General features: G+C 32.4%; 1 protein-coding gene across 1 annotated transcript in view; it reads left to right on the top strand.

Annotated features, from left to right (window-relative positions):
- The window catches only part of Nipped-B (Nipped-B cohesin loading factor), a 401,322-nt gene that overhangs the window by 58,298 nt on the left and 326,238 nt on the right, over positions 1 to 16,786 (top strand). The window contains exons 7-9 of the mRNA XM_065500106.1: positions 7,925 to 8,089; positions 8,146 to 8,324; positions 8,392 to 8,832. Of these exons, the coding sequence (XP_065356178.1) occupies positions 7,925 to 8,089; positions 8,146 to 8,324; positions 8,392 to 8,832 (785 nt within the window). The remainder of the gene's footprint in view (positions 1 to 7,924; positions 8,090 to 8,145; positions 8,325 to 8,391; positions 8,833 to 16,786) is intronic.

The following is a 16,786-nucleotide window of genomic DNA, read 5'->3' as shown; positions in this document are numbered from 1 at the left end:
CTTTTAATCAATTTGGCTAAAAACATTCGACCATGTCAGACAGATGAGTTTCAAAACAAAATTGGAAATCTGGAGCAAATTTTACCCATTTTAATTTTAACAAACAATTTTACTAAAAATATTTTTTTGTTTAAAAATAAGAGACGATATTTTTAATTAAAAAATAATTGTTGAACTTAACAGGCACATTATTACACGAGCCTTTGTTATAAAACTTAAACAAAATTAGAGTGGCTGTAAAATTTACCACCACCTCTGTAGTTTAAAGTACATATCCTTTAAACTACAGAGGTAATAAAAATTAAATATAATTTTTAGTTTTTCGCAGAAATTATTTAAAACATCTTCCACAATACATATAAAACTGAATTGTTTCACTATGAAGTCGATTCATCAAACACGTTTTTTTCACTATTGGTTATATTTACTCACTCATTCGAATGGAGAGCTTTTAATTTAAATACTGGTTTAAACACATGCAGCCGTATTTATAACCAAATAGTAGCTAAGTCTTTAAACAACAGATGTTTTTTGTCAAATTAAATTTGTAAATGCTCACGCATGTAGTTTTCAATCATAAATTACAACTTTATAAAAGTAATTCAAAAGGAAAAAAAATATTTTAAAAGAATAATCAAGAAAAGTAGCCTACCATACCTAATATAATTATCTACCATAAAGCCATAAATGGAATTGTCAACATATCCACTTAAATCTGTGACCTTTTTTTTGTCCTCATACATATTTTTGCTTTTGTGAAATGACATTTTAACCCAGATATGCTGACTGTACTACATGTAGTACACTAGATACGTCACGTTTATCAAAATACAATTTTTTTTGTTCACATACTTAGTACTCACCAATACCTCATGGGAGATTGTGTGATCGCATTATTTTTTGCTACTATTTTTGAGTTATTGAATTTTTAATTTGTGATATTTTCAAATTGCCCATATTCAGTCATTATGGACATATCTTGTTTGTACGGAAAGTAAAATTTTGTACATTTACAAGTGAATAAATACAATATTTTTTTTGAATTTATATTTATTAAGAGTAGCTTCATTATTATATGCATGAATATTTCATTATTGCGTTTTAGTTTTGTTGTTGTGACCCCAAGTCCTCTATATAGGACGACTTAAAAAAACACTTTTTTCAATAAATTTTTAAAAAACTATATTTGAAATGTTTTTTATTTCTCATTTGCTTCCAAAATAATATAAAAGTACTTTTAAAATGATCAAGCTCAAGCCGTCGGCATATCTGGGTTAAATAACATCTCTGAAATAATGTTTTCATTGGTTTTATCAAATACTTTAAAATGTACTTAAAAGTTGTTTAAGTTGAAAAGTAAAATTTAATATGTTGAACGGTTCAACATATTAAATTTTATTTTTCAAATAATAATATATAAGAAATTCTTAATTTATCAATAAAAAAAATATTATTGAACAAATCAAAATCCTTAGTACATCTCGAATTTTAATATTTTTTTATATTAAAAAATATATCATGAATAGAAGAATTATATAATTTTTATTAAAACGGTATCGTGTTTGGCGTATTTGCCTGTCAAAACAGAAAAAAACTGTCGTTAGAAAATTTACTCACGACAAGAGTAGAACACGTGAAAACAAGTAATAAATTTTACACAAAATTTTTTCAGATGATTTTCAAAAATTTTGGATTAAAAATTACGACGCAAGCACAATATTTTAAGTTGGTTAAAATAATGGAAAAGAAAACGTATTTGGCTAGAGGCTTTAATAGAGGTTTAAATAAAATAAACATAAAAAAGAGTGGAATGAAATCGCAGATGAACTAAATTGTATTGGACCACCATTCCGTACAGGTGAGAGTTGGTTGAAGGCATGGGCGGACTTCAAATTTAAATTAAATGAAAAACTGGTGCACAAGGCCATATACTCACTATTGTGCAACACAAAGAACCTTTCGGTCTTAAGCGACCGTTATGTGTTTCTCCAAAGCAAAATATCTCGGTTGAACAAATATTTGATATTATTTTAATAGAAGAAAACGATGAAACTGCTGCTAAAAGCGTAAAATAAGTTCTAGTGATATTTAAAAAAAAATAGCCATCACCTTCTTTTAAAGATGAATAAAAGCCCACACTCAACACAATTATTTAAAAAATAAATTAATTTTTATTTATGCCGCGTTAAAAAAATTTAAATGAATTTTTGTAAACAGCTGTGATTTTTGACAGTTGTTATAACAGGCTGCTTCAGAATCAAATAAAATTAGGTAATCTGTTACAATATGATTCTATTACTTTGCTGGCGTAGTCGAAAATTTTTCACGATACAATTGAATTTTAAATACGCCTACGACAGTCGTCTAAATACGCCTACGCCAACCACGATAAGGGTGATTAAAATCCATTTCCATCGCAGGGAAAATTGCTTTCGTGATATTCCCCTGAGCTTTTCATTCACAATAGTTGAATTTGTTCGTAACAGCTGTTTATTGTTTAAAAAATTCCATCTAAAAATTTTCCAACATGGGGAATTTTTTCACATAAACAAAGTTTATGAACGAAAAATGGGAGCATATTTCATGTGAATTCGATTCACGATAAGGGTGATTATTCTAAATAACTGTTAGTTTCATAAAACATCATAAATTATATTGAACAAGTAAGAGCTAGTTTCTTATTTGTCAGTTAAACTCAGATTAACACGCTGTTATATTAAAACAGAAACTTATTGTTGTGCTTTTACGTTGAATAAAAGACTCTTGGTTAATTAATAATAAAACATAAACTTTAATTTCATTTCTTGAGGTGTGCCTGAGTTGGCTTGCTACAACTAACTGTAAAAACGGTTATAAGAATTGTACATAAAAGACTTAAAGATAATGATGCATGCAGCGTCGTATTTCATAGTGATGCCACATTGACATGTTAATGTTGCATCATAGGGTTACCCCCTAACATCTCCCTCCTTAAGACAACTGGGGTGATCTGGAAACAGGTTCCACAGGATGTCTTCGGCTGGTTATACGCATTGGAGTGCGGTCAGGTGAAGCTGTAGGGGTTGCAAAAGTTTCCTCTTGGCATGGTGGAGTTATTTCGAATTCTGCAAGCAATATGTCCAATGGAAGATATGATGTTCCTGATGCAGTAGTGTCAGTCTCTTCGTATCTTGGTCGAAGTTGGTCTGTGTGTGCTCTTACGAGTATTTTCCTGTTACCGACGTCGATCAGGGTGTTGTAAATTACATTACCAATCTTCTCGATGATTTCGCCAGGGACCCAGTATTGCTTGTTTCCCTTGAAGTTCAATGCGTAGACTTGATCGCCATGGAGGAATGTTCTAATACGTGTACCATGTTTGGTGTTGTATTGTTTCTCCATTTGCTGATTAGTTTTGCGATCGGTGACGTTTGGTTTTTTAATGATGTCGAAGACTGTTCTCATTTTTCGTCCTATGAACGATTCCGCTTGAGTCTTGCCATTTGGTGAGTTTGGATTGGGTGTTGATCTATAGACTTCCAAGAATGTTTGAAGTGCTGCGGTAGGCGTATCTTCCCCTTCTGCTTTTTTGAGAGCGCGCTTAAGTGTATCCACGAATCTTTCTGCTTGACCGTTGGAGCTGGGGTGGAAACGTACTGTCCTAGTGTGTTCTATAGCCCTTTCCTTGCACCAGTTTTGGAATTGTTCCGAGCAAAACTGTGTCCCGTTGTCCGAAACTATTTGTTCAGGATTTCCAAATTGTGCGCAATATTCGTTCATAATTTTCATTGTCGCGAATGAAGTCATTGTTTGCGTTTCGTAAATTGCAGGGTATTTAGAAAATGAATCTATAACAACTAGATAATATTTGTTCTTCAGTGGTCCAGCGTAATCAATATGAATCCGTTCAAGTGGTCGGGATGTTATTGGCCAAGAGCAAAGGTTGGTTTTCACAGGATTCTTTGCGGCTTGTTGACAGTTTCTGACGTAGTCCTCAATTTGCTTGTCAATACAAGGCCAATAAAAGAAACTTCGAGCAATTGACTTACATCTTTCTGCTGATAGATGTCCTCTGTGAAGTTGTTTGAGAATCTTTTGACGATACGGATCTGGTACCACAATGCGATTGTTAAACATCACGCAACCGTCTGCGGTCGATAATGATTCCTTTCGATTAAAGTATGGTAGAATAGAAGGATGGATATTCTTACTACTTTCTGGCCAACCGGTGTTCATATGCTGAATAATAGTCTGTAGAGTTTCATTATTCTTAGTAGATTTAACTATCATCTTGAAAGTTACTGGTAGTGTAGATACTGCTTCTTCGAGATCGTTGCGAATGTCCTCTTCGAGTGATACAGAAGCCACAATATACTCGTCGGATGGTTTCTCGTGATCACTGATGAGTCTAGATAACACATCTGCGTGACCGAAATCCTTAGTGTTCGTGTATTTAATTTCGAAGTCATAGGTCAATAGTATCAAAGCCCAGCGTTGTAAACGGTTGGCTGTGTAAACCGGTATCCCCTTTTTTGAGCCGAAAATTGCGAGCAATGGTTTGTGATCGGTGTGCAACGTAAATTTGCGTCCAAACAGCATCCTGTGGAAGCGTTGTACTGCAAAAATTAGTGCTAAGCCCTCCTTCTCAATTTGGCTATAGTTGCGTTCTGCTGGTGTGAGAGATCTTGATATGTGATGTATAGCTTTCATGCTATTGTCAGGATATGTGTGATAGATTACTGCACCTACACCATGCGATGATGCGTCAGCAGCAACGTGTATCGGTAAATCCGGATTGTAGTGCGTAAGTAGCATATCTGAGGTTAAAATTTGTTTAAATTTATCCAATGATTCCTGACATTCTGAAGTCCAGTTAAATGTATTCTCTTTCTTTAATAGGTCATCTAGAGGCTTCCTGAGATTCCTCATGTTGCTTACAAATTTGCCGTAATGATTAATTGAACCCAGAAGAGAACGTACTTCCGAAATGTTTTGTGGTATTTTCAAATTTTGAATAGCAGTGATTTTTGTTGGATCGGGTCGAATACCATTGTTACTTATAATCTGCCCAAGATATTTAATTTCCGCTTTGTAAAATTGGCATTTTTCAAATTTGAGCCGGAATCCAAAATCTTGAATTTTCTGTAAGAGCAGATTGAGATTCGATTTATGTTCAACAATTGACTTACTTGCGAGCATGATGTCGTCAATATAAGCTTTGGCACCATATATACCAGAGCATAATTGGTCCATAATCCTTTGAAAAGCTCCTGGTGCGGATTTTATGCCAGGTGTCAAACGATTAAATTTGAATAAACATCTGTGAGTGTTTATCGTGAGTAATTCCTTACTGTCATCATCCACTTCGACCTGAAGGTAAGCATCAGATAAATCCAGATGGCTAAAGATGATACAGTTGTTGCAATCGGAAAGAATTTCCTCTGGTGTGGGCAATGGATATTGATTCGATTCAACCATCGAATTTAGTCCCGTAGAGTAATCTGCGCAAATGCGAATTTTGCCATTTCTCTTGCTGACTACGATTGGTGCGGCATACTTTGAAGTATCCACAGGAGAAATTATTTTTGCATTTTCTAGTCTTTGTAATTCCGCTTCGATTTCCAGTCTTGCTGCGTAAGGAACTGGGCGTTTAGGAACGAAAATTTCCTTTGCGTCTGGTAGCAGTTGAATATGTACTTTGGTTTTAGTACAAAGTCCGGGGCTACTATTATCAAAAACAGTTTGATAAGTTTCCTTGAGCTTAATAACATCGTCATCGAATGAAATTTGTCTACACCAAGTAGTTATAGGTTTATCCCAGAGACCAAAAGTTTGGATCCAGTCAATTCCCATAATGTTTAGTTGTTCTATATCTGTGATATAGCAGTTGACTGTTGCTGTGACGTCATTCATCGTAACTTCGCATTCAAACATGGCTAGTAAATTAATTCTGTTCGTATTTGCATCACTTGCGCCATCTTCCGTTTCATAGGCATTAGGTTTGCCAATGGTTTCCCATGTTGCAACAGAAATAATTGAAATGTCCGATGCGGTATCTATCTGTAGTCGAATAGAGTTATTATTGATCGTCACAGTTGTATACTTACGAAGTTCCTTGAATTGAAGCTTTTTCGTTGTAAACACGGCGTTAGTACGAAAATTTGATTTTCTTCTGAACGTGTTTTTGTTGTCGCTTTGTGCAGGTTTCGTAGTATCAACAGTTTTAGAGCTGGAGCAATAGTTGTCCTTATGTCCAATTTGTTGACATTTGGTGCATTTGTGTTTGACGTAGGGACAAAATTTGACGTAGTGTAAGTCCCCACAAAGCCAGCATGGTGTCCTTGGAAGTTTGTAACTCTGATTTTTGCTTTCCATTTTGTTAACGGAACAGACTGCTTTCGGTTGATGTTCAATCATTGTGTTGTCAGATTTCAAATCCATTATACGCTGTGTTTCGTCTACCAGTTTATCCAGATTTGAGGTCTCTGAAAACTCATCTAACATCTTTAGTAAACGTACTCGAATATCTGTGTCTCTACTTGATTTAAGACCCAATACGAAAATCAGACATTTGAACTGGTCTATTCTCAAATCAGTCATTTTGAAGAGTTCACATTGTAGATTCACTCGGCTAGCGTATTCCTTAAAATCTTCACCGTCTGTCTTTGCAAGTTGAAGGCATTTGTAGCGTTGTGAAACTTGTGTTTCAACTTTGCCGAAAAGTTTATTTAATTTTTCAACAGTGTCTTTCAACGTCATATCGACTGGTTTCGTTGGCAGAATGTAGTTTGAAAATCGTTCATGAACTTGGTTGGACATTTTTCGCCAAAGTACTGCGACTTTGTCATGGTCCTCTAGAGTATTCGCCTCCTTTTCGAAAACATGTACATACCTGTTGTACCAAGCTTGAAAAATTAAACCACTTTCTGGTTCATACACAAAGTCTGTCATTGAGTGTGCCAATGATTCCATAAGTGCAGCTTTTGATGTACTCGTTGCTGGATTACTTGTTGAAGCAATTCCTTGAGCCTGTAATAGCTGTGCCATTTGCTGTAGCAAGAGTGTTTGTTGGTGCATAGCGTTTTGCTGATCTTCCAACAGTTGTAGAACTTTGTCGTCGGACATAGTCGTTTGCGGCATTTTGCAATTAAAATTGTATAATTTTTATTTCACCGTCCTCGTCGCCACTTTTGTTGAGCTTTTACGTTGAATAAAAGACTCTTGGTTAATTAATAATAAAACATAAACTTTAATTTCATTTCTTGAGGTGTGCCTGAGTTGGCTTGCTACAACTAACTGTAAAAACGGTTATAAGAATTGTACATAAAAGACTTAAAGATAATGATGCATGCAGCGTCGTATTTCATAGTGATGCCACATTGACATGTTAATGTTGCATCATAGGGTTACCCCCTAACACTTATTTTGCCGGAATTTAACCCATGATTGTGTTATTCATTAGTGGATTAATTTTTTTAGCATTGCCATACTTTTCAGTCAAATCACATGTTTATTCTTCAAAATTTTTCATATAAATATGGCAATACTTTAAATTTTTTAAGAATAAGCAACAGCGTACATAACTTTTTTTTGTAAATTTTAACTTTCTAAAAGAAAAAGTGACATATATTGATGTTAATAAAGCAAATAAAAATAATTATATTGATGTTAATAAAGCAAAAAAAAAAATCATCTGTTTGTGCTTTGTCATTTTATACTTTAACACCAATGATGCTCAGTTAAACCTAGATTATATAGCATATAAAGTGAGAAACACAATTTTTAGTTTAATTTAGGCTTAAGCGAAGAATGTAGATTATCTTTATCCCAGAAACTAGCACTAAGAGTGTATAACACTCGGCGAAAATAATAGCTTTGTACTTAAACAGACTATCTTGTCAGAACTTATATTTATTATCGAATGTTATTAATTATTTATTTAAAGTTACCAAGCCGAAGGTTCGAAGAGTTGAGCGAGACATCTCCGCTCATATCCCTAAATGTTCAAAAGATGATGTATTGCGTTCACAAACATATAAGCAATTTATGCGAAATATGGAACAAATAATTGAGCTTTTGGATGACACCGAATCACCTAACTTCGAGTCCGGTTTGTGTTATATTATTTCTTTACATTTATTTGTCATTAAGAATATATTGTTACAGATGATGTGGATGAAAATATTGAGTGCATTTCAGCGAAGATGTTAAATACCATGAGCAACGACGTTGCAAAACTTAAGGCCAAAAATGTTTTGGATTTGATACCAAAAAACAAGCTAACATTACTAATAAACTACGCAATGCGTAATGTTTATCTAGCAAAAAATTACTCTGCAGGTCCAGTAAGTAAATGTAAAATGTCTGTTGTTGTAGCATTTTTAATTATTCTTGTTCTCATTAAATATTTAGGACGATGAAGATGAAATATATGACGATGAAGTTATGGAAAAAATATTGAATGCGATAGAAGCTTGTTTACTAATTTGTAATATATATTCAACGGTGAATGATTTGAAATTTTTGCAAGAAGACAATATATCCCTTATTATAAAGTTCATTCAATTCCAACTGAGAGAAACGATTTTTCCATCTTATGATTCCGTGTATACTGTAAAGAGTATGAAAAAAAACGACAATAGAAAAAAATCAAAAACTCATCAAAATCATAACCGCAATCTTCATCTTCTTTATTCTAAAGTTGTTGAATTAATGAAAGTTTTTGTAATGTTATTTGACAAGTGCATATTTGTAGATACTATTGTATTACCCCTTTCAACTCTTGCAACTGAGCCATTTTTTGTTGACAACATCGATACATTACAGTTTGTATGCTTGGAGCTAGTTACTACGGTAAGTTAATTATTACATATATTAACCATTTGTCGACCGACGGTACTTATAAGTACCATAACAATAATAAGCTTACAAAATGAAAACAAAACATATTTTGACCCTTTTTGCCCAAAAGTACGTTGAAGTACACTATCATCTTTGGAATAATATATTTTTTTTTTGCCTATTGGCAAACTCGCTTACCCAGAATAACGGTGAATTATTTCATGTTCACATTGTGATGTTTATTTATGTTGTAATGATAAAAAATACTGTTTCGTAAAATTCCATAAAATAGACTTGTAATAGAAAATGTTATAAAAGTTACAAAACTAATCAATATATTAATAAAATTTAAACAAAAATCAATGAGTATTTTTATCATTTGGCTGATGCTGACCCAACGGTACTAGGTCCCTTCCGAATCCTTGCAGGTCCTCCACAAAGTTAAAATTTTGTAAATAACTTCCTGATGTCTTTATTTTCAATATTTCTTAAAAAAAATAAAATTTTTCAACGATTTATAACCTTGGTCCACAAGGGGTTAAGTTTAAACATTTCTCTAAAAAATATGTTCATATAACAATATGTTGTTGTAACAGTTACACTGTTATCTTTCCTGGTAAAATATAAACTAAAACTTCATAATATTATATTATTATATATGGGGCATTTCACGTCAAGTGAACCAACTTTTGAAATAGATGTCTTCCGATCGCGATGAAATTTGCACCAATGTTAGTTCTATTGGATAGTAATTCGGACACCATTTTTCAACAAGATCGGTCAAGAACTCTCTGAGTTATAGGAGGTCAAAATTTGACATTTTGGCCAAACAGGTGTTTTTTTATCCATATAACTTATTATCTATTGTTCTTAGCAAAATGTGTCCCAAATAGTTTAGATAGCTATTTATGCAATCTTTCGAAAAAAAAAATTAAAAAAATTTAATAAAATATTTTTGATTTTTTTTTTTAAAATCAAAAATATTTTTGACTTTTTTTTTCAAAATGGGCCCTTTTTATTTTTTTTTTTATTTTTTTTAAGAAAGCTTAGGTCTTTTCCTAAGCGACCTATATGGTCGCTTAGTGGGATGCGAGTGGGATATCTATCAAAAAAAATATTTTGTAACTCAAGATTTAAAATTTTTGAATTTTTTTGCAAAATCAAAAACTTTGTTGACTTTTTTTAAAAAAATGGACCCATTTTTTAATTTTTTTTTTGCTCAGAAGAAAGCTTATGTGTTTTCCTTTAACACCCTTTTTGTCGCTTAGTGGGATGCGAGTGGGATATCTATAAAAAAATGTTTTGTAACTCAAGACATACAATTTTTTACTTTTTTTTGAAAAATCAAAAACCTTTTTGACTTTTTTTTTCCAAAATGGACTCTTTTTTTTATTAATTTTTTTTTCTCAAAAGAAAGCTTAGGTCTTTTCCTTTAAAACCTTTTTGGTCGCTTAGTGGGATGCGAGTGGGATATCTATCAAAATAAATGTTTTGTAACTCAAGACAAAGGTTTTTAAATTTGCACTATTTTAATTTTTTTCATATTTGTGTGTAAACCTTAAAAATTAAACTTACGCAGAGAAACTAGACACATTAGCCTTTCCGATGGTATGTAACATACCCAACTAAAATTTCATAGCCTCGATACTGTAATACCCATAATATGTTAACCTCAGGAATAAAAATCACTTTTTTTTTCTATGGAAATGTTGAATAATTTAATTTTGTTATTTATTTGTAATAATAATTAATTTAATATATAATAATAATAAAAAGATGAATAATTTAGTAAAATTTATTCTTAATCACAATAGATCAATTTATATAATAACTATTTTTACACTTAATTTATGAAGTTTTTAAATTTTCAAATATCCATACTTTTATCCTCCTTATTTGTCACCTTTATTAGCTGCTTTTTTTTGTCAATCCTTTCTTGGCGTTATTAGATTCAGCTACTGATTTCGCTGCTGGATTCTTTTTTGGCTTTGGAAAGAAATCGCATTGAGTAGATGCAGAAAACTTTTTTAATTTGAGTCTTCCATCGAAAAGCGGTATGAAAGCATGGTATTGAGCAGTGCCATCGATTGTTACCGCAGCATCGAATCTGCTCTTTAGTGTTTTCAATGTTTCCTCATGATCCTCTTTGCTACTAAAAACTATTTTAGTTTCTTTACAATAATTCTTTGTATTCCCAATGGAATAAAGCAGTCGCATCTAAGATGCGATCTTGATTAGAGCACTGGAGGCTATACTTCGCTGCATTTCTTTTGAGGTTTGCTCCAATACCATCACATGCTCCTTTACCATGAGCAGTAGGATGAAAATGCCACTCAGCTGGCATTCCAAAATCTTTTTCATGAGCTGTAAGATTTGCGAAGCTACTTTTGTTTTTAAAATGTTGACGAGCTCCGTCCGAAACGTAGTATACCTTTTCTACTGTAAATTTTGATTTTAGATAATTTAGTATTATCTTCTGGTACTCATAAACTGCAACGGTGTCATGTTTTAAATCGTCGGATATGATTGCCATACTTTTGTGTTCCAGGTTTTCTTCTTTCATGTAGTAAATAACTACTGTGAATATAGTTGCTTGGTCGTTATTGAAGTGGAATGCTTGTATGGAATCCTGAAGAACATATTTATAGTTCTCTGCGAAATCAAATGAAATAATGAATTCACCAGACTTCAAATGTGTTTTCAAGTCCTTGAAGAATGACCACTGCTCTTTGACTAAAAAGTCATGGGTTCTCAAATTTAGCAATCCTCTACACAGTTCTTCCACAAAATCATCCACATTTAAAATTATGGTTTTCAGTGTGCATCTTTCAGTCTGAAGCCAAGATTCAAATTTTAACTCCTCAATACATTCTCGATCAAAAGAGTTGATTAAATTTTCTTTGATGGATGTGGTTTCCGGGGTTATTCGAACATTCACCTAAGTGGCAAGAAGTTGTAGCATTAGGGCACATAGTCAATTTAAGGCAATCGCGGTAATGGTGTAAATCTTCTGATGAATCATCTTTTAAGTAATTTAAGTTGATTTCCTTCAACATCAATTTAACATTTTCATGGTAAATACAAACACATACTGTGTGAGTTCCGCTGCTTCCTGCCAAAACGCAATGTTTTGGCCTCAGTTGTGTAAATTTTGTGAATCCAATTTTGACATCCTCGTATTCAGATTGAAATGTTGCGAATAATTCATTCAGGTTACAGAGAACCATTCTCTTCTGCATTTGAACTTTCTTGCCATCGATTCGTACAGACATCCAGTCTTTCATCCCTGGCATCAGGCGACTCATATCAACTCGCTGATAAAACTGAGTTATTAGAGATTTAGTATCGCACTCCAAAGTTTTTCCCTTCTTTTTGTTTGGGAGTGTGAGAATCCCATGCTCAGCAACCAATTGTTTAGCAATTATTGCTTTTCGTTGAGACGTTCCAAACTCAGTCATTGTTTTTGCAGAACTCCATGTTCTTGGAGCAAGCGTGAGAAGTTGAATTCTTTAAGCTTCACTCTGTGACGTTTTGTATTTCTCTTTTATTTGTTCAAGAACTTCTACTGCATCCTTATGGTATTGGTTTCGACACTCATTCGTTGAATTTGAAAAGTTAGAATAACCATCATCATCAACAGTTCTGTCTTCATTCTCGGAATTACTTTTGTCTTCATCTGGAATAACTTCAACGCAAGGCTCATTACTATTCAAATTCGGTAATTCGTTCAACTTTCCGAGCTCTTTTCTGCATGATCCACAAATTTTCAATCGTTTTGACAGCGTAGGGAATTTTTTTAATAAGCCGTCGGAAATATTTCGCATATCTGATGATCTGTGCTTCATTTTGTTAAAGGGATTAAAACAAAAAGACGAATAAATTTCATTTTCAACCTTAGCCTTTTTAGAAGTCGTAGACATTTTGAATTTTGTAAGTATTTATGTAAATAACACACGTCTTAACTTTAACGCTGTTTCTAAAAAACTGATTTCCGTATGTCTTCAGAATGACAATAAATAGTTTTTTAAGATCATATAGGTAGTACGTTTTAATGAATGAGTCTAAAATCTTTTATTAGGGTCAAGAAGGGCTTACATACTAAAGTACCTAGTTTAACCAAATGTTACAAATAATAATAAAAATAAACCACCATATAAATAACCTACCTGTCAACTTCTACCTCTCCACCCACTTCTTAAAGTCAAATGTCATAAAATAATAAATAAACTGGTACTTCGGAGAAGGGCCATAAAATATTTCCACTTGATTCCAAAAATTTGTTTCTGGGGCACCTGATATTTTAACAATGAAAATCACGTGCGCTGAAAACTACCTCTAGGATTGACTAAAAAGCCGCAAGATACAAAACTCAGACAAATTTTGGGGGTGGAAAATTAATAGCGGTCGGCCTCATATTGCACCCCTCCAGTGGTTATTATCGGTCAGTTGTTGTGGTTTTTATTTTTAAGGTTTTAGAAACACTTACACACAAATATGAAAAAAATCAATTTAAAAACATTTGTCTTGAGTTACAAAACATTTATTTTGATAGATATCCCACTCGCATCCCACTAAGCGACCAAAAAGGTTTTAAAGGAAAAGACCTAAGCTTTCTTTTGAGAAAAAAAAAATTAATAAAAAAAGAGTCCATTTTGGAAAAAAAAAGTCAAAAAGGTTTTTGATTTTTCAAAAAAAAGTAAAAAATTGTATGTCTTGAGTTACAAAACATTTTTTTATAGATATCCCACTCGCATCCCACTAAGCGACAAAATGGGTGTTAAAGGAAAACACATAAGCTTTCTTCTGAGCAAAAAAAAAATTAAAAAATGGGTCCATTTTTTTTTAAAAAAAGTCAACAAAGTTTTTGATTTTGCAAAAAAATTTTAAATCTTGAGTTACAAAATATTTTTTTTGATATATATCCCACTCGCATCCCACTAAGCGACCATATAGGTCGCTTAGGAAAAGACCTAAGCTTTCTTAAAAAAAATAAAAAGGGCCCATTTTGAAAAAAAAAGTCAAAAATATTTTTGATTTAAAAAAAAAATCAAAAATATTTTATTAAATTTTTTTAATTTTTTTTTCGAAAGATTGCATAAATAGCTATCTAAACTATTTGGGACACATTTTGCTAAGAACAATAGGTAATAAGTTATATGGATAAAAAAAACACCTGTTTGGCCAAAATGTCAAATTTTGACCTCCTATAACTCAGAGAGTACTTGACCGATCTTGTTGAAAAATGGTGTCCGAATTACTATCCAATAGAACTAACATTGGTGCAAATTTCATCGCGATCGGAAGACATCGATTTCAAAAGTTGGTTCACTTGACGTGAAATGCCCCATATATATAATTTTGTTGTGTGTGTTTGAGTGGGTCCCTGGATGGTTTAGATTTACAATTGACCTATATAGGTACAATGGGCATGGCACCTCAGTGGCAAGCAGTAAAATTTAAAGATAAGTTCGAAATTAATAGCAATACCCACCATAAACAATTTTTCATTAGGCAGATATGAAGAAGAAAAAATAAAATTGAGAAAATGTACGTACATAAATAAATATTTAAATGTTATATTGTATATTAATAGCTTAATCCGTTGAAAAATAATTCACAAATTTAAGGCGGAAAACATTGTTAGAATATGAGAAAATGCTCATGTCAAACCGTAAATAGTTCTAACAACGAGCAATTCGGATCAAAAATTATCTATCATAGAATTAGGTACAGATTGACGAATCCACCTTCTGCACACTAAATGATGATGCCCTCATACGTATTATGGGTAATTGCGCTAGTTCGCCAGATATCACCATAGCGAGTACTGGTCTGACTAACTGCACAACCTGGCGTGCAGTTATTTCCCTCCAATGCACAGTGGGAAAAATCACCAATCTAGCTATAAAAAATCGTATCTTTTAAACTATTGATCTGAGGAGTAAGAAATGTATGAAGCGATTGTAGCTAATAGAGTGATATTTAAATATATTGTATTTGTAGACACCCTGTTTCATTACAGGGTGCACCAAAAGGAATGTTTTAGTGGAAATTACAATTTTTCTTGATATTAAAATAAATCAGAATTTTTTGTTAAATAAAACTCAACAAAAAAATCTTTTTATATGTTAATTAATCATAGCAATAGCTTTTTGCAATAAAAATTATTTAAAAAATGAATTTTCATCGAAAAATTTTGAAAAAAAACCTATTGTTTATGATGGGGTTTCGCGCGTTTTGTTACCTAGAAGAATTATTTAAAAATATGAATTTTCACTGAAAATTTTTTAAAAAACTACTTGTTTATGATGGGGTTTCTCGCGTTTTATTACCTGTAAGAAACAAACAGCCTTATTAGACAGTAAAAGACCATGCAATTTTGGAAAAACCTTAATTGCTTAAAAATCAGATGCACAATAATTTCGCTGCCTGTTTTAGAAAATAAAAATTTCCATTTGGGAATTTATATAGATAACAAATTTTAGTTTTTTGTTGTCGTTTCAATATAAACTCCGAAACGAAATTTTTTTAACCTATATTTGTTTAAACCAATTTTTACATATGTAAATATCTCAATTTTAAACACTGTTTTGGTCCTAGTTATTTGAAGCCTAGTCCTATTGTGGTGAAATTAAGGACGGCTACACCAGTATCCCTAATGGTTGAGTATCCCTAACAATATGATTATATATGAAATTAAATGTATTATACAATCACCCCTATCGCGAATCAATATTTCACATGAAATATTTTCCCTTTTCCTTTTTTCGTTCATCAACTTTGTTCACGTGAAACAATTCCCCTTGTTGTGAAATTTTTAGATGGAATTTTGTAAACAATAAACAGCTGCTACGAACAAAAACAACTATTGTGAATGTAAAGTTCATCGTTATATTCCCGATAGCAATTTTCCCTTCGAGGGAAATGGATATTTCATGGGAACAAAATTTCACATGTTATTGCCGATAGGGGTGAATAAATTAAACGTATTTACAAATGTAAGTAGTGCCAGGGTTCGTAGAAAAATATTGCTGCCAGAGGTTTTAAACAATTGCTTAAAATTCTACTTTGTGGCAGGCAATTTTTTATCCAGGCTTACTTTATTAGGTCTAGTTTAAAATTCAAAACATAGTTTGGCGGCAATTCGGGGTACTTTTTTCTAATCCCTTTTCACATTAAGAAATTTCGACAAAAATATACTTTTATATATTTAATTGCAAAAGGTGTTACTAAAATCATTTTCACTACAACAAATCATGTCCTCGTAATCTTTAGGACTTGTTTTATCCAAAAATCAAATGTAGTTTCAATAGCGCAATAAAACTTTTCATAATACATTCGGTGAAACATGAAACCAAAATCACTCATGAACGTACATTTACGGCCCTGTATTTTCATAATTAGCATATCAATCGAAAAAAGTTGAATTCAGTTTTTAGTAGCAACTATCATAGAATTATTCTATGCTATAGGTTTATAAATTTGAAAAAAAATATATATATTTTATAAGCTAGATTGGTAATTTTTCCCACAGTTCAATGTACACAAAGCTGATACAAGTTTCGTAAGACAAGCGAAACAAATGGTTGGATCATTTGAAGAACTCCAACTTAAGTTATTATGGAGTTGGCAAGTTGTGGTCTATAGTTTGGTCTCTCTCCAACCCGACAATGAAGGATGGTAGGGTCGCGATTAAGTTTGCATATACCGTGTCTTTTAAGACGAATTCTATTTTTGTAAGACTTTAAAGACTGCTAATCCAACATTTTTAATCCGAAAGTTGTAATTTCTTGCGTCTAATAAAACACATATTTAACATGTCCTAGATATTCATCATTGATCATTTAGTATGAGAGTCACTAGATTGAGGAGAGATTTCCCACTCCTTATTTAGCATATTTATTTATAGGAAATTTTCATTAAATTTCCTATTTTGAATGGACGTGTCTGGTAAATTCTCCTTTTT

This window comes from Calliphora vicina, chromosome 2 (assembly GCF_958450345.1).
Source record: "Calliphora vicina chromosome 2, idCalVici1.1, whole genome shotgun sequence".
NCBI classification, from domain to species: domain Eukaryota; kingdom Metazoa; phylum Arthropoda; class Insecta; order Diptera; family Calliphoridae; genus Calliphora; species Calliphora vicina.
The sequence above is the reverse complement of the archived record's forward strand: the minus strand, read 5'-3'. Positions and strand labels throughout refer to the sequence as shown.